The sequence below is a fragment of the Poecilia mexicana genome, unplaced genomic scaffold (genome assembly GCF_051168715.1).
Source record: "Poecilia mexicana isolate PSO_F unplaced genomic scaffold, ASM5116871v1 scaffold_16, whole genome shotgun sequence".
NCBI classification, from domain to species: domain Eukaryota; kingdom Metazoa; phylum Chordata; class Actinopteri; order Cyprinodontiformes; family Poeciliidae; genus Poecilia; species Poecilia mexicana.
The window spans coordinates 14,244,585-14,262,626 of NW_028263385.1; the positions used below are offsets into that span (position 1 = coordinate 14,244,585).

The 18,042-nt window shown below is 37.2% G+C and overlaps 2 protein-coding genes across 2 annotated transcripts; one reads left to right on the plus strand and one right to left on the minus strand.

Annotated features, from left to right (window-relative positions):
- Positions 1 to 57: 57 nt before the first annotated feature.
- Positions 58 to 14,694, minus strand: rbfox1l (RNA binding fox-1 homolog 1, like). Its single transcript, XM_014999686.2, has 12 exons — positions 14,012 to 14,694; positions 9,404 to 9,634; positions 5,640 to 5,819; positions 5,090 to 5,143; positions 4,913 to 5,005; positions 4,753 to 4,822; positions 4,093 to 4,152; positions 3,868 to 4,003; positions 3,145 to 3,184; positions 2,996 to 3,063; positions 944 to 1,025; positions 58 to 862 (listed from the first exon to the last, which is right to left on the minus strand). Exons 1-12 carry the CDS (start codon positions 14,096 to 14,098, stop codon positions 818 to 820), a joined length of 1,146 nt encoding a protein of 381 aa, XP_014855172.2. The 5' UTR covers positions 14,099 to 14,694; the 3' UTR covers positions 58 to 817.
- Positions 14,695 to 14,784: 90 nt separating this feature from the next.
- On the plus strand, positions 14,785 to 17,645 carry rps9 (ribosomal protein S9). The gene is made up of 5 exons (XM_014999687.2): positions 14,785 to 14,867; positions 15,784 to 15,895; positions 15,991 to 16,113; positions 16,292 to 16,478; positions 17,386 to 17,645. The coding sequence occupies exons 2-5, from the start codon at positions 15,799 to 15,801 to the stop codon at positions 17,561 to 17,563; spliced, it is 585 nt and encodes a 194-aa protein (XP_014855173.1). The 5' UTR covers positions 14,785 to 14,867; positions 15,784 to 15,798; the 3' UTR covers positions 17,564 to 17,645.
- The last annotated feature ends 397 nt before the right edge of the window (positions 17,646 to 18,042 follow it).

Sequence of the window (18,042 nt, forward strand, 5' to 3'; positions counted from 1 at the left end):
CAAAAACAACCCAGAAACAAAGTAGGAAAATGAGAGAAAAACAACCTAAAAACTGAGTAGGAGGGAAAGAGAAGAAAGTCGGGTTTATTCAGAGGTAAACATCAAACATAGCAGAAAAAAAGAGTGCAACAGGAAGAAAAGACAGGCAGAAAAAGAATAATGCAGGAAGTAATATTAAGAGCTGCAGCAAAGGATGAGAAAATCCCCAGAATATTAGTTCTACTAAAAACCAGAAAGGTTAATGGAAAATCAAATGAATTAGTTTGGCTACATGGACAGAAAAGGTGTACAATAAACAAAGAAAAATCTTCCAAATACTTCAACCCAACAGCTATATGAAACTAAAAATGATCGAGAGGTAGATGGTTAGGGTGAGAAGAGACTTGACTCCAGCTGCATCCAGGCAAGCAGCCCTGACACAGATCGTGACGTCGGGGCTGCGTCTCTGTCCACTCTGTCGCTGAACAAAGTGCGTTCCCACACTCACACGCTCAGAAACAGGGCACCATCAAAAATAAGTCATTTAACACTGTACAAAATGTTTTGTACACTTTGACCCCTGAAATGTTTTGATTTTAAAACACCACAACTAGTCTCACAGCATTTAACACCAGCCGATGTCTCTGTAGAATCAGTTCACTCAAACAAACTCAGGTAAAGGCCTAATAAATTACATAAGATCTTCTTCTTCACCAGACAAACAGGTCCTAAGGGATCCACTCCGGGATCGTCTCTGTGAAGAATAATTTCCAAGCTTTAAGATATCATGACCTATCCCAGTCCCAGGGTTCGTGACAGATGCAAACATCTGGGAGGCTCAGTAGGGTGTGAAGCGGTTGTATCCCCCTCGGTACAGGCTGGCCTGTCGACAGAAGCAGGGTTGGAAGGTGTAAGCAGACGGACAGTAAATACCAGATGCTCTGCACTTCTGGACTGAACTCACCATCGTCCCGACTCCGTATGTGGTTGTTGGTCCAACTGAGTGGTGATAAGGGTCGGCTGCTGCGGCGTAAACCCGTCCGTATCTGGTGAGGAAGACATGAAGCAGGTCTCAGACCTCTGGGTACGACCAGAGCTTCTCAAAAGTCTATGTTTCTGATTTTTAAAAGTGACAAACATTGGCTTACTATATGAGTATTTATGAGTGAAAAAACTTCTGACGAAACCTTTGATACCAGTAATATCGAGGTTTTTATTGGCAGGATACCACCGTTAATTTTCTGCAATGGCTGATGTTAATGTTGGCGTACCTCAGAGAGCGACGTTAGGTCGTCCGCTTTGTAACTAGAACATTAAATATTAATATTTTCCACCATACTTTTGTAGTTAGGTGAATGCAGATCATGCAGTTGTACAATTTATAAGCAAAAAAAGTAGCAGCAGATACTTTTAGGAAGTCTTTATTCAAATGATGAATATCTCACTTTTTTCTCAGTAATGTTTTTTTTTAATTATTTAATTTCCAGCATCAGTTACATCTCATTAGAACAATATTTGAATTAGACTAAGAAATGTATGATTATGAAATAGTAAATTAAATTCAAACTACACTCTAAAAAGAAAAAAGTTGAACCAACTTAATTGAATTGCTTCTGTAGGTAACAAGCAATTCAATTAAGTTTATCCAACTAAATTTATTAAGTTTAACCAATTCAATATATTATAATCATCCAACTCAATTTGTTAAGTCAGTCTTACTCAAATCATTTAGTTTACTTCAAAAATGGTAAATAAACTTAAATAACACTTTTGACCACTGAAAGCACATATTCACACATGTATTTAATGCTCAGATGCTAGGCAACTTGGCATTAAGTACCCAGGGGACACATTAACATACGGCAGGAGGAAGCTGGAATCGAACTGACAACCTTCCGATTACAAGGCGACTGCTCTATCCACAGAGCCACGGTCACTTACTGGGAATGTGTCCCTGTAAGCTTGAGTCATTGTGTCAGACATGGGACACAAACTGAATTATTTCAAGTAAAGTCAAAGTGAAAAAGGTTATTTAAGGAAAAGATTTGTGTATTTAGATGACACTGTAAAAAGATTATTTAAATTTAGTTTGGAACTTCTTAAAAGTTTGAGTTGACTTTCTGTAGAATTAAATCAAAGAGATTTTAAATGTTTATTAGAACAAAATAAATGATTTGAGTAAGAATGACTTAAATTTGTCATGTTAAACCCCCTTATGAATTAAGTTATAAAAACTTAGCAAATTGAGTTGGAAGAACTTAGTAAATTGAGTTGGTCAGACTTAGGATACAAAACTGGCGTTGAACTCAATTGTTTTAAGTAAAGTCAAAGTGAAAAGTTCCTTCAGGTTAAAGATTTGTAAGTTTTGAGTTGAATGAACACAAAAAAGTAAGTTGTCATAGCAAAAGCAAAAGAATTAAGTTAAATTAATGTAGTCCATAAGATGAACTACAGCCCAAAAACACTTTTTAGAGTGTATCTCTAAATCCCCGAGCTCGAAAGTACTGTATTTCTTAAAGTAAAACCTAGTTATTCTAGTTAGAGTAATTTACTGACGGGAGAGACTTAACAGATGTTTTCGCTTATAAAAACTGCTGTATCGTAAATGCCTTCCTCGCTTTCTACTGAACAATAAAATTATTTATTTACTTGAGAAGGTGAGGAACGTTTGCAATCTTTTCTGAGTGAAAAAATCTTGAAATAATTTGGTATTTCTGTTTTTAGAACGCTGCACAAATGAGAAAACCCCAAGGGCAACAAGAAAATGTGAACCATATGCTTTACAGGCCCACAGTGATTTTCTCAAGAACATTTGTTTGTTTCCAGATGAAATATTTGAATGTTTAAAACATCTGACAGCAATAATAAAAGTGGTTTCTCTGATTTTTAATTTGGAGTTATAGTGTTCCACAGAAAAAAAAAACAAGAAAAAGATTTTAAAGAAAAGGAAGAGGAGTTTTACATATTTTCACATATTTGGAGTCATTAAATGCACATTTATTACAGGTTGGCCTACCCGTCACTGTAGGCTGCGGTAGCAGCAGATGCAGACTGAGCCACTCTGTACGCTGTAGGATAACCTCCCTGAAATAAAATAACATTGATGCAGTGTCATACCAAGATTAAACTAATTTTAAAAATGTTAATTTTAAAACAGCTCCTTACATAAACCTCTGCTCCATAGAGTCCATCCTGATATACAACCCTGGAAAAAAAAACACACACACTCAAACAAGAAAAAGTTAAGTAAAACTTGGCTTTGCTTTATATTAAATGTGTATTGGTGAAACTATGAAGCAATAATTATGTAACTTTATTTGATTCAAGTAATGTTTACAAGTTGACTCAAATGTTTTTTGTACAACTACAAATAGATCCCATCAATTCAATCTGAGTTTCAGCCAGAAAGCTGAAACTCAGATTTGGGAATATCTTTGAGAATGGGAAAGATTTGGGAATTTAAAAATTCCAAATGAAAAATTAGGAAACTATAACATCTAAAAAAATAAAAAAATAAAACTATAAATAGATGAACTAGTGTATATTAGCATAGGGATTAGAGGTCTACCTGAAAATATAGTAACTTCCTGAGATTGTATAGGCAGCAAACCTAAAAATGTTGCTAGCACTTTCACAAAGTTGTTTTTTTATATAAAATAAGCTGAAATTGAATCTCCACTAGCTCTTGTTCACACTAAGCCAGCGTCGCTAGCTGCTACAGGAAGTTAAAGAGAAGTACCAGTTTATCGCCAATGTGTTTTATTTTTAAGATTATGGGACGGTTTATGACCCGTTTACACATTTTTGTCACATATTAATCATTTAGTTTTCAGTATGTTTAGCCAGCTGTGAGTCCTGTGTCGCCAGTTGTTGAGCCCAGGGTCTCACCCCGGGTAGGCGGGGACAGCAGCAGGCGTGCCGGCCGCAGAGCGAATCGTGTTGTACACGGCACGACCCCGACCTCGCAGTGCTGAACCCCGGTACGCCAAGGTAGGAGTCGCTACAGGGTATGGAAAACTGGCAACTACAAACACAGAAATTAAGAGAAAATAAACTTCTTTCACAGTGCAAAGTACAATAAATTCTCCCACTAATAGATATAAATCAGCCCACCTGTATAAAGCTCAGGTGCGTACATTGCTCCCATTACAGGGTTGATCTTCCAACCAGATGCTGAGAAGAAATAATAATAAAAAAAAATGATAACCACCTATACATTTAAACTGAACCCTTAATCATGGCGTAGCATGGCGTAGGTCTAGTCAAAGCAGCTCTTAGTCCAGGTGGTGACCAGGATATCATATCATATCTAAAATGTAAAACCCATTACTTTAGGCTTCTGAGAAATTGACATAATCATTTTGTTTTGGACTAAAATAACATCATAAGTTCCTGGTAAATATTATATTTTAATCAGCTTTGTTAGTATTTTGAAAGTCTGTTACCTGGTCATGAAATTTCCCTTCAGTCACAGTAGTGTACAATTAGCACTGTCCTCGTTTGATAACCTTTATATTTGTTTGTAGGGTTTATTTTTGTGGAAATATTCACTGATGATTAGATATTAGGTTAATAATAAATGTAATTCTTAATGGTACTAACAAATAGCTCCTGTTGATTCTTTCTAAGATATTTAACGGGAATGTTAACTTTATTCTAAATCAATTTAAATCCATGAAAAGGCAGAATTGATTTTGATGGATAACTTAAGTATTAATAAAGCTTCAGACTTTTGTAATAGCAATGAAACAAGGCTACATTCAGGTGTCTTACTTGATATTTCTCCATTCATAAGAGGTGTCTGAGGCTTCTTGGTGACTACTCTTGCAGTGGCATTATTGACCTTAGAACACAGACAAAAACAGTAAGCTCAATAAAAATTAATTTCATGGGGTGATCATATGTAAATCTACAAATAGTAAGAACTCCACACCTCAATCTTCCTCCCTTCTACGATCGTCCCATTTAGCTTTTCTCTTGCTCGGTCTGCCTCCGTGGCACTCTCAAAAGTCACAAATCCAAAACCCTGGACAACATCCACGTGATGTGATTTAAATTGATTTTGACTCAAGTTTTAACTGTGATGAAGTGGCTTTGTGTTGTCGCTCACCTTTGACCCTCTTTCATTGAAGATGATTTCTACATCGAGGATTTTGCCAAATTGCTGCAAAATTCATAATAAGGTGAAATAGTGATCCAAAACCCAGAGAAAGACTTTAAAAAGCATAAAAAAATAGGCAACCTATTATGCATAATTCATATTTTGCTTATTTTTATACCTCTATTCGGGTCTCAACTGCTTGTAAAAACAGCCTAAGAGCTTAAACATGTTTTTTGGCAACAATTTAAAGTTTGTTGGTATCTGGAAAATGAGCCATTTCAAAAACCAGCTAACTGTGGCATCACATTGCAGCGTTACCTAGCAACTCCAGCCCGTCACCTAGCAACCCAAGCAAAGCTCCAGCAGCAGCTTATTTGCATTTAAAGTGACAGGAGGCCTAAAACAGCTCATTCTGAACAGAGCTCAAATTAAGCAGAACTGACCAGACTAATATCACATTTAAGAATGACTTTCATAAATTAAATCTTAATTTGTTCTAGGAAGCATAATAGATCAACTTTAGAGACAACCTATTGATAAGGAAGAGTTAATCTCATACCCCAAACATCTGGCGGAGGTCAGGGTCTCTGAAGCGGAAAGGGATGTTGGAGACATGCAGGCGTTTTGGTTGGGCCTTCCCCGAGTTTTCCTCCTCTGTTCCGGTTCCCGCTCCTGCCCCCGACGACACAGACACACCGAGAGCCTGGGGGTCGCAGGTCACGCTGGCCAAAGCATCCTCCTGACAGAGAAGAAGCAAAGCAGAAAGGACGAGACGAAAGGGGACGTGATGGTACAGACAGAAACAGGAAGATACAAAACAAAAGAGGGGAGAGGGCATGAATGAGATGAGACGGAAGAAGACAAAGAGAGCAGCGTTACTGGAAAAAGCAAATCAAGACTTTCTGATGATCAGGTCAGCGAGTTCAGCGAGAGCTTTCAGAGAAAATCTGTGTAAAGATTACATCATGTCAGCATCACATGACATTCAGCAAAGATCATGTTCATGAGCTCAAGTGATCCAAACCGTGTTTAGCAAGCATTCAGCAACCAGTGATGCCTCTCAGGCAAAAGGTAAGGCAGGAGTGTGAATTTACTAGTAAAGTGTCTGGAAATACATGCCTGCAGGAGGACAACTAATGATCTAAAAACACAGATTATAGTGGTAAAGCTAACCTTCACCTCAGACTGTATGCAGTTGTACAACATAAGTAAGTACACAGATGTGCAACATGACTCAAATATCACCTTTTGAATCTAAAAATGTAAAAATTTGTATTTTTTTAAAGTTGAATAATTTCTTCCTTTGTTGATCTGATTAGTGGGGGCTGACTTGGAGAGACAACTAAACGACTAAAACCATTTTCAGTTTCTGCCGTTCTTAAAATATAAAATACATCTTTTGTCTTGGTGAGCCATGATGCAAACAGAAAGGTAAAGCCTATATTTTAAAAACGAGTGGATGTTCCTGTGGTTAATTTTTAAGCAATGTTCATGCAGTTAGAAAAAATAAAGTCAGCTGCAGTTGTATTTTTTTTGTCTAGTTGTGTATTTGTACTATTCAGTAGTTCTTCTGACTTACAGTGCCTTGCCAAAGTGTTTTGTCTTGTTAGAAATGGAAACGTTAATCTATTTTACTAGGATTTTATACAATAGACCAACATAAATACTAAATAATTGTGAAGTAAAACAAAAGTCATACATGCGTTTGTTACTTTAATTTGTTATATTGTCTACAAATTTTATTTTAATTTGAAAAAATGTGGCAGGAATTTGTATTCAAATCCCCCGAGTCAATAATTTACATTACATAATTTACTGTTTTTACCAGTTTTGTCTAGTCTAGAAACTAAAAATGTTGTTCATGTTTTTTAATAAAACATCTCAAGCTCAGTCAGGTTACAGGAAGGATCTGTGAATGCTGATATTAAAGTATTGCCACAGACTTTCAGTAGTAGTTGTGGACTTTGACTAGGCCATTTTAACACATGAATGTTCTTTGATCATTCACTTGTAGCTTTAGGTTTGTTCTCCTACTGGCTCAGATTAAATTCAACACAGTCAGACAGCGTACACTATTTAGGTCCACTACTGTAGACAATTCACTGCACTGGATCTTATTTAGGGGTTTTAGAGTAAAATGGCTGAATACAAATGCCTGCCACACTTTTCAGGTCTTATTTGTAAAAAACTTCAAAACCATGTATCTTTTTCTTTTCATTTCACTTCACAATTATGCAGCAAAATGTGACAAAGTGGAAAAGTTTGTGGACACTTTAACAAGGCACTCTATTTATTTTTGATTAACAGTAAAAGTTATCAGTTATTAAAAGCTAATAAAAAAAACTTCATTATTTGATTTTCAAGTGATGCAACACAAAAGTGTTCTCACCTCTGTTGCACAAGTTGCACTTCCTACCCGAGCTGTGTGGCCTGTGTGTATAAACTGCCTCATGCAGAACAATTCAAAGAGTAATGTGCCAAAACCAAAACATTCATGGTCTCACAATGCACCACAATGCTGGAGGGTGCGCTCATGTGCACTGGGTGCAGGATCATCAATCATTGCAAGAAAAGTGTTAAAACTATTGAAAATAAAAGTCCAAGAAGGATCTTAAAAATACAAAAGTTTTAAACATAGCTGCAAAAGGATGGGCAGAGAAGAAGGAAAAGAAAGCATGAAAATACAAGAAGGAATTGCACTTTAAGGATTTGAGAATTAGCATTCTAGTACCAAGAGGCAGGTAAGGAGAGAAGAGGCCTCAGTGCAGCAGTGAAAGACAGAATTAAACCAGAGGGAACAAGGCAAAGATGGTGCGCAGGAAGCTTAAAATGAGGAGGACAATGATGAGAAGAAGGGAAAGGGGGGATCAGAACCGAGGGGTCAGTTTCAGGTCATGGTGCTGCTTTTCTGCCAAGTGTTAAATGTAAAACGTCAAGGGGCATCATTAATAAGATGGTGGCAGGGAAAAGGTTCAGGGATACATTCACCCAGGGAGGCATAACACAGGCTCACAGTAATGGCTTTCTGTGACCAACTGCAGCAGACAGCATCACATCCACCCTCAAACACACCCACACACAGGCCGGGGCGGGAGGGGAGCCAGGGGGAGCCGGGTGGTGGTGTCACGTCACGATGCAGATTTGTGTTCTGGACCTGAGTGATATTTCAGAGCGGGGAGAGGGAGGGGGGGTTCTCATCTGGTCAGCCTTCCCCACTTTGACCCCCTCCCTCCGAGGCGACGTCTCAACTTTCCCCAGAAATTCAGCACGGACCCAAGAATGTCAGGGGCTCTATAGCGATAAAATATATAGACGGGGGCCACAAAAAAACACCATTTATGAGAGGACGAAGAGACATCTGCAGCAGGACACACAGCCGAAGTGCCACACAAATCAAACTAAACAGCTCATGTCTTCATGACTGAACTGCAGTGAGGGAAGACAGCAGCACTGCCTTTTCAACCCGTTTCATCATTTTCATTTATAATAAATACCCTTAGATCACTTCATCAGTCAGGACAGTCTTTATTTTTTAAAGGATTTGAAAATCAGATTTTCTTTCCTTTTGTTTTACTGCAGCACATTAAAAAGTAGTAATTATAAACAAGTTTCTTTCCAGATGCTAGACTTTGTTGTTGTCTTTTTAAAGTTCTGTATCAGATGGGCTGGGTCAGACTTTAAAAAGGGCTTACAGGTTTTTTTATTTATATCTTATGAATGTGTGTTTTTGCTGACATTTTACTTCATGTAAAAGACACAAATCGGGTGACTTGTAATATTTTGGGATTTTTATGAATATAATCAATATTCACACATTCTAAAATTATTATGTAGTTATAGTCAATATTTTTGGGAACAACATTAAACCTACCATGCATCATTTCATACCTGTTGATGCATGTGATTACCTATTAATGTACTGGAATTTGCATTAGTAAAATAATTTTTCTTTAGTGGTTTGGGCACCAAAACTGGTGCAGCCCTGAGGCCCACATCCTTCCAAATCCGGCCATGCAGATTGCTCTCAAAGCTTACATAAAAAAGTAAACAAAACAGAAAATGCTGCAATCTTGAAATGTGACCTGTTTTACTAGCAGCTATAAAAGACGCAGAGGAAACGCAAGTATTTATTTCCAACAACAAACACGCCGTCAGCTGTCCCCCAAGGGCTCCGTACAAGGACATAGCAGAGGAGGTGGACCTCTAAATATAGAGAGGAACTTTATCTCAGAGCTCTGCTGGGACCTACATTGGACAATGAATTACTGGAGATCAGATTTTATTGGGACTTGATTCCAGTTTTTAATCACAAACCTCTCTTACCGTGTTGCTGGGGGTCAGGGTGTCGGCCCCTTCGAGCTGGGGGCCCTGATAGACCCTGAGCTGGGGGTGTTCGGGGTAGTCGGAGCTGTGCGAGCTGAAATCAAGAGTGGGCAGCCTGCTGGCAGATGTTGGTGGGCCCTGAGTCGGCGGAGGGTACGAAGGGGGCGGAGCATAAACCTGTGGGAGGGTGGGGTCTGCGCTGCCGGCCCCGGCCTCCTGGGCGGGGCCCCCCTGGAGAGAGGAGGAGAGGAATGAGTCTCTGGTCACAAAAACACCCAAAGATGTAAACAAATAAACAACCTGATGCTCTTCTTCTGCAACAAGCTGTTCAGTGACTCAAACAGAGCAGAGAAAATATGTTATAATGACAGACAGACATGTAATAATGTTAAAATAACGAGCCGTTGCTCCAGATTAAGTTCTCTTCATACAGCAACAAAATAAGTAATTTGTGGAAACAGTGTAGAAAATCTTAAAAGGAAACTTTTACCACAAAAAGAAAATACAAGCTACAAACTTGTTTTATTAAAAACAATGTATAAAAAAGAAATAAAGAACTAGTCTGCAATGTGCAATGATTTGTTTGTTTATTGTTTTTGAGACTTGTTTGAAAGAAACATTCATCATAAAATCAATTAGTGTACATTTCACAAAGAAAAATATTCTGCATTTTGACCATTTAGATGGGCAAACCTTCAGTTCATTTTGTCTTTCGGTTGTCATTTATTTTCCTGTTTTTCTTTTTCTTTAGTTTTTTATTTCATTTCAGTCTTTTAAAAATGTGTTTTGTATTTTAAAATTTTAAAATGACAAATGACATTTTTATGTTTTAGTTTTAGCATAAAAGTATCATTTGTGGAAATGGTTAATGCTTTTTCAAATAAAGTTCTATTTATAAAATATACTAGAAACAGTAACAAACCTAACAACAAACAACAAATTATGCCCATAATAAATTGTACAATTTTAGTTAAAAAAAATTAAAAACCTGTTTTTCACTGGCATCTCTTTTTTTTTACACCTCTACATAAAATACCTAAAACCCATTGATTTGAGTCTAATCAGAAACAATGAAAGTGTCATAACGTTTCAGTCTCAAACTTATAAAGAAATCAAACTAAATCCTACAGTTTTTGAAGAATTGTCTTACCCCGCTTTGATGGTTCTCTCTCTGATGCATTTTACAACTGCTGCATGTTTTAATGCCGGCAGATCGCCGCCCACCACAGCATGAGCGCCTCTCATCAACCAATCACATCCAATCAGAGCCTCACCAGCTGCAGTCACCTGCATCTGTCAGTCACCTCCAGCCCGAAATCCCTCCTGAAGCTGCAGCACACTGTGCTAAATGCTCTGATCATCATTAACACATCCAGGGGATTCCATAAGTGCATATTTATATTGCTTCATTGAGAATAAAAATACTGTTAAATTTGATTTCATTTGATGGTTTCTACACTTTAATTAAAATATTTTCAATAGTTTAAAATTAAAGTGTGTAAGAGTTAAAAAGAATTGGCTATTTTACTTTCTAAAAGTGTAAGAAAATAATAAGTTTTTGTTGTGTTTATGTAGTTCTGATATGATACTTAGAGTTTAATCTGTTCTTTGTGTTTGAGCTTGTTTTGTTTACAAATAGACCATAATGTTGCTGAAAATAAAGAAACTGCTGATGGTTCATCTTAATAGTTTATACATGTAACTTTCAGTGCATTTTAAATGAATGGCAGCCATATTGGTTACTGAGCTCAGATTCAGATTTTTCTCGTCAGAAATTTCCCGTCAGAGAGTTTTTGTTGAATTTTCATTTAGAAACTTTGATAAATTGTAGGTAGCTTTGTCAAAGGATGCAAGTCTCACTGTTTTTCACAAGCACTGACCTCCAAGGTAAATTTAAGGCATTATGAAGTATTTGTTTACTCTTGTTATGTTGAAATTAAAGCATTTTAAGATGTGTGAGGAGAAGCAGCAGATTGTTGTTTACACCTGTAGCTAAAATGATTTAGGATCATGATGCATGCAAACTACTGACAGCACAACTTTACTTTACTTAGTTTTTTCACACTACTTCCTTATTACTTAGCCTATTATTGTCTTACATTGAAATTCGTTTAATTATATGAAAGATGCACGTGTGTAAAAAGCAAAATCAGAGGAAATCTATAAGGCCACAAATACTTTTTTCACTGAATGTGATCAGTGAATATGTTTATGTTTGTAGTTGCTGACTATTCAGCATCATCTCTAAGGGTTTTATGACAGAATTTCAATTTATAGCTATTACCATTGAGCTAAGCTAATTCCTTAACACATCTAAATGCAGATTTTCCCGCACCACTATACAAGCATTTCAGGTTTTTATCTTTAAAAACTGTCTCTGTCTCTGTTTTATATCTTCTTTGCAGATATAAAACAGAGAGATTAAGCAAGATGAAAGAGTCTGTTAAATGTCACTGTCAGCCACGCTCTCCTCCTCCTTCTAACTCCCAGCCTGACTCAGTCTCAGTCAACAGATGCAAACACACAGACCTTTTTTTTTTTTTTTTTAAAAATCCCCATTTGTTTGCTCTTTCTCTCCTCTCCTCCTTCAGCTGTCAGTGGGCAATCAGAGGCCGACAGCTCGGAGCCAGGTGCTCGCAGTGGCAGCTGCCAAAGGATTTACACAACAAGGCCACTCAGACTGCAGATGTTGGCATTTCAGAGGCCCTCAAGAACAAGTCTTACAGCGACACACAGCTTGTTTGGGGAAAATGGATACCTATTGCTCCATCTGTGTTGTGCATTCTGGTTTTTAGATTAAAAAGCTATAAATGTGGCCCTGGAAGAGAGAGGCATAGGAAATGGAGAGAAGGGAAAAGACAAAGAGAGGCATGTGTCAGTGCTCCCTCGGTGGACTTTAAAGCGCAGCTGCTGCAACTTGAGACTCAGTGGATGTTCAGCCCAAACTGGTGCCATTAAACTAATCCTTTAACGGTGAAATTGCTCTAAGATACTTTAAGAACAAGCATTTCATTCTTTAGGCTTTTACATCAACAACATCTTACTTTTGAGGTATTTTGCTGCAATTGCCCATTTATGTTTATCAAATTATCAATTAAAGCTGCAGTAGATAACTTTAAAAAAACGTTCCAACTATCACAGTTTGAACATCCACTACTTCCAGTCGGAAACAACCAATCAGAGCCAAGAGGAGGGTCTTAGCGCTGTCAATCATGTTTTTGTACGTAAGAACCAAGTAAGTGCAGAACATTTAAATTTTTTCACAGATTATTTGTCTGATATTATACTGTCAGGACATAGTGACAGTTTTAACAAATATTTAAAATATTGATAATTTTAGAAAATTTACTCCCGCTTTAAATGTAAATTTTATCCTTGCTGTTAAATCGAACACATGTAAAACACAGGTTTTACAACTGTCTTCAGTGCTGCTGGCTGCAAATGACACAAAACAGTTGGTTCAGGAGAAGAGGACTAAAAATACTGCTGGTGTGAAGCTCAGTGACAAGGTAGAGTGATACCAGAAGCATTGTGGCTTTACTGGTATGTCAGGGACACTTGCTGCTGATATCACTCAGACCAGAAGACTAAAGATAACATATAGCGTCCCCTTAGCTAGATATATATAAAAAGATGCAGCAGAATGCTATTCCTTTATTCTCTGGATTAATTTCTAATCTTTCTCCGACAGAATAAAACAAAAACTTTAAACTTTGAGTTTTTTGTTTGTTTGTTTGTTTGTCTTTTTTTCGAACATCTAACAACTGCTTTGAATACAAAATAATTTGCGATAAAACAGCAATTGTTACCTAGTGGTCAACACTGCCAGAAATCCAGTTTGTGTAAATTTGGACTTTCTCTTCCGAAATTAAATCAATTAATCTGTCTGTTCAAGTTTGAAGTTACATAACAAAATTACTGGCAACGAAAGAGACAAAGATTGTTTTATTTTTAGTGAAATTTCTTACACTCTGAAAATCGTCATAAGTCAACATGAGCTAGCAAATACTTCATCCCGTGACGTCATTTCACTCGCGGCAAGAGTGTGATTAGGCTACAGACTCTCATAAGACAAATGTTTTCCCTTTACTTATCCTCATCTAGATTCATCAGAAGGTTATGCATGTTTGTATGTGTTACAAATGTTCATATATTTGTGTTTGTGGTTAACATTTTTTTTACAGGATTTACAGAAGAAACAGCGCCTCCTACAGTCAGACGGTGTAACGGTATTAGGTGTCCGAAAAAAAAGGCTTTAATTTCTCTTTGGTGATTTTCTTTTTATTGTTTTAAAAATAAAAACAACATTAAACCAGTTTTCAATTTCCACTTTAAAAAACTGATTATATTTCAATTAAATACTTTGTATTTTAAGATGAAAATCAAAGAACAATTATTTTTGTTTTTCATTACTTGTTTTTGAATCAAATGACCAACACATGCATGGACCAACATTACTGGAGCTCATTCAGAGTATTCTTACTACAACATTATTAATTGCTTTGCTTATTTCAGTTCTCTTAACCAAAGGTTAGTTTGAGTCATTAGGTCAAAGATCAACAAACGTCTGAATGACACTGTGAAATTGCAGAACAAATCAAGCGTTACCTGAACTATGCTGGGATAGCATGTGGTTGTCTGTGGATAGACGGAAAGTCCGTAAGGCTGGAGGATCACAGTGGGTGAGGAGAGCATAGCCCGGGAGGTGGAGGGGAAAAGGAGAAAGGAAAGCAAGGGAAAAGGAAAAGGTTTGTATGCACACGGAAGATCAGGCAACCAAACCAGAGGAAAAAAAAAAAAAAAAAAGAGGAAAAATCCCAAACAGAAGTAGCACAAGATCCTACTGGGTTAGGACTGTACTTCACCTGACAGGTAGCTAAAAAAATACAAAGAAAGTTCCTTAGTCAGGAAAAGAGAGGGTATGGAGCATTGAAAGAGAAAACAAGTGTGCTTCTGTGTGTTCATCAGTTGATCATGCTGGATGACAGACAGAAACACATGCTGGGGGTCCCCTTTCAGAGTTATAAAAATAGCAATGTCCTTCTGGTTGAGTTTATCACCCTACCTTCTTCACAATTATACACCATTTAATGTAAGACGAAACATTACTAGCATGAATTTGTACAATACATTGCCATAGTTTAATTTGAGATAAAGATAGTTACATGAAAACAGAAACAAACTTTTGTGATTTAGTCATTTAGGTGTGGTTCCGTTTTATCATGGAGGACTGATTGGAAAAATAAAAATGACAAAAGAAACGACAGAACGCTAAGATCCGTAAAAAAAAGTTTGATCTGTTTTGAAATATCTCTATTTGACCAATAGAGGGCAGCACAAAATCAAGTTATCTTCTGTTTTAAGGGCGAGAGGCATGATGGGACATGTAGTGCGTTGTCCGCTGTATAAAATAGCATGAACTCTGCTTCTCTTCCTCTTTACTAAGCGAGCCTGGGCGAGACAGGTACGGCCCACTACTTCATGCTTAACAGGCAATCATTTTTTACTTCAAACTACGATATGCTCAGTCGCTGATACGTAATACAGACATTCAAAATAAATATCTTAAATTTCCGACATTTGATGTTTAGCGAATTTGAGGATTTAGCTATATTGTGGAAGCTAATGCTAGCTCGTCTCGCCAAACAACGTGGTGCGATGCGGCTAAGGCCTAGTAGTATGGATGGACAAGATTTTCAGCACTGTTTACCTTTTTTTCCAGTTAAACCCAACATTTTTTGTATATTTAGGATCCTAAAATTTTTATGTTTTATCGCATAATTACCTATGTTGTACTGGACATATGGAAAGCTAATAGGTCTTTAGCTTTGAGGCTAAAGCCATAAAATACGTGTACTTTGTAAAACTCCGTAATTCTTACATATTTTTTTAAAAATTACTTGATGCCAGAAACCCATTTTCTTAACGAATCTATATTTCATTGTTTAAATTTCTTTGCAATTTGAATGGTTTGCTCATTTGCATGGGTACAGCAGAACTGGATTTACTAAGTAAAAAAACATTATTAAAAACATTTATTTTGTGAAATGTATTTTACTGTTTCTTTTGTGTCAAATACATTTATGCTGAGAAGTGTGGAAAAGTATACCGATTCACATTAAGAGCACTTTCTTGTTGTGTTTATCATGCACCGCTGGTGTTCCCTTTATCCAACACCAATCAGCTCTTTTTGAATGCAACATTATAGTGGATGTGTTTAGATTAAGTACTAAATGTTGTCATTAATCAGCTTTTTCACATAAAATTAAGGCCATAATTGACGTGCTTTTGGCAAAGATGCCAGGCAACATTGACAAAGTTAAGATGTTTTTTGTCACATACATTGAGTTTTGGGTAATGTCATTATTTTCATTTTGCAGGCGCTATAAGCCACCATGCCCGTTGCCAGAAGTTGGGTTTGTCGTAAGACATATGTCACCCCTCGCCGTCCCTTCGAGAAGTCCCGTCTCGACCAGGAGTTAAAACTCATTGGTATGCTTTGATTTAGTTAAATTACAACAACAGACTTTTATTTATTTATTTATTTTTTTAAGTTAGTTTACTTGAACGACCATCTTTTTTTCCAGGCGAGTATGGTCTGAGGAACAAGCGTGAGGTGTGGAGGGTCAAGTTTACCCTGGCTAAGATCCGTAAAGCTGCCAGAGAGCTGCTCACTCTGGACGAGAAGGACCCCAAACGTCTGTTTGAAGGTATAAGGAACAACTTGAACATAGTTGAAGTTGGCCGATGATTTAATTATAAATTTTCAGACTTCACTGTGGTGTCACGAATTCCTCGTCAATGAGGCCATTCTTGTTCCTGTATGAAACTCAGAGGCATATACTATGTTCCTTTTAAAATTCACGCTTTTTTGTGTGTGTTTTCCAGGTAATGCTTTGCTCAGGCGTCTGGTGAGGATCGGTGTGCTGGATGAGGGTAAGATGAAGCTCGATTACATCCTGGGTCTCAAGGTTGAGGATTTCTTGGAGAGGAGGCTGCAGACTCAAGTCTTCAAGCTCGGACTTGCCAAGAGTATCCACCACGCTCGTGTCCTGATCCGCCAGAGGCACATTCGGTGAGTTTTCAGACCTCTGGAAGAGTTCAAGTAAACACAAGAGGGTCTAAAAATCTGCTTAGGGACTCATAAGAAACTTGCTGCTTCCTCTTCCATCAGAGGACCACCAACCTGTAGCACTCTGCGTTGAGATCTCTTAAACATTTCAACAAGGTCACTTCGGCATCAAAGCCGTATACCTTGTCAGTAGACATTGCCCAGAGCCAATCCTGCCGTCTGTTGGCTCAGACTGTGCCACGGTGACGTGGTGGCTGTCAGGTAAGGTAGGGGGGATTGCACCTCGGGCAATTATGGTACTCACTGCACCTTGTGTTGTGAGCTACCGAACACTCGGGCTGATGATTTAAGATTTATGAGCAGATTTTCTGTGGTGTCAAGAATTCCTCGTCAATGAAGCCTGGTTTATATTTACAGTGGTATAAATTGTTAGTCATATCTGTTAAATATTTGGGCCAAAAGTGCTACAGTTTATTGCACAAGTGGTTAAATGTGTGTGCTTTAAACAAACGTGTAATTGATTTTTTTTTTTTTTTTTTTAATAACTTGACATGTCTTTTCTAATGAACTAAAACATTGATAAACTGTTTATTGAATAGACATCAATTAGATTAACACTATGGTAGAGGTAAAAAAAAATTAATGGACTAATAAAATATGAATAGCAAATGGAAATAAATTGGTAAAATGTGGATAATGGCTGCTAAAATCTGTCACTCAATTTTAATTAACTTCAGATAAAAGTTAAACAGAATAGCTGAATCTTTAAAAACAAATACTGAACAAATATGAGATTGTGGCACTTATAAATCCTGATGGTGATGGGAATTAAAGACTGGGAATCAGAGCATGTGAAAGTTTATCTATTTATCCAAGTTCTCTGACCTCCATTTTATTTCTGTGTTGGCAGTGTGCGCAAGCAGGTAGTGAACATCCCCTCCTTTGTGGTTCGCCTGGACAGCCAGAAGCACATCGACTTCTCTCTGAGGTCCCCGTACGGCGGAGGACGCCCCGGCCGCGTCAAGAGAAAGAACGCCAAGAAGGGTCAGGGTGGAGCTGGAGGAGCTGATGATGAGGAGGAAGATTAAAAAGGATTTATTCCAGGAAGTGTTTTGTTTACTTCCTATTCTGTTAAATTCCTAATAAAAAATATTTGGTTTGACCAAAGAACTGCACTGCATCATTTTTCTTTATTTTATTCATTTATTATTTTTATGTAAAAGTTTAAGTTAGTTTTACCATTAATACTTAAATTTTTACAATTGTAATAAAGTCAAGGGGGTTGAATAGTTACCCAAGGGCAGCTGCTGTAACTACACTGAATTAAGAGAAAGTTGATCAAAATTAAATTGCTTTAGTTGGGTGACAAGGAATTGAATTAAGTTTGTACTATATTTTACATTTAAATTACATACATTATATTTTAAGTTTAATTTGACAGCTTAACAGATTCACTTAATTAAAATTCGCTCTACCATGAACTACACTGCTCAAAAAAATAAAGGGAACACTCAAATAACATCCTAGATCTGAATGAATGAAATATTCTCATTGAATACTTTTTGTA

Coding starts and splice junctions, on each gene's coding strand:
- rbfox1l (XM_014999686.2), bottom strand. CDS start 14,098: ATGCTCTCCTCACCCACTGTGATCCTCCAGCCTTACGGACTTTCCGTC. Junction 5,006..5,089: donor TCAATGAAAGAGGGTCAAAG/GTGAGCGACAAC, acceptor GATGTTGTCCAG/GGTTTTGGATTTGTGACTTT. Junction 3,064..3,144: donor TCTATGGAGCAGAGGTTTAT/GTAAGGAGCTGT, acceptor ATTTTATTTCAG/GGAGGTTATCCTACAGCGTA.
- rps9 (XM_014999687.2), top strand. CDS start 15,799: ATGCCCGTTGCCAGAAGTTGGGTTTGTCGTAAGACATATGTCACCCCT. Junction 15,896..15,990: donor CCAGGAGTTAAAACTCATTG/GTATGCTTTGAT, acceptor CTTTTTTTCCAG/GCGAGTATGGTCTGAGGAAC. Junction 16,114..16,291: donor CCCCAAACGTCTGTTTGAAG/GTATAAGGAACA, acceptor TGTGTTTTCCAG/GTAATGCTTTGCTCAGGCGT.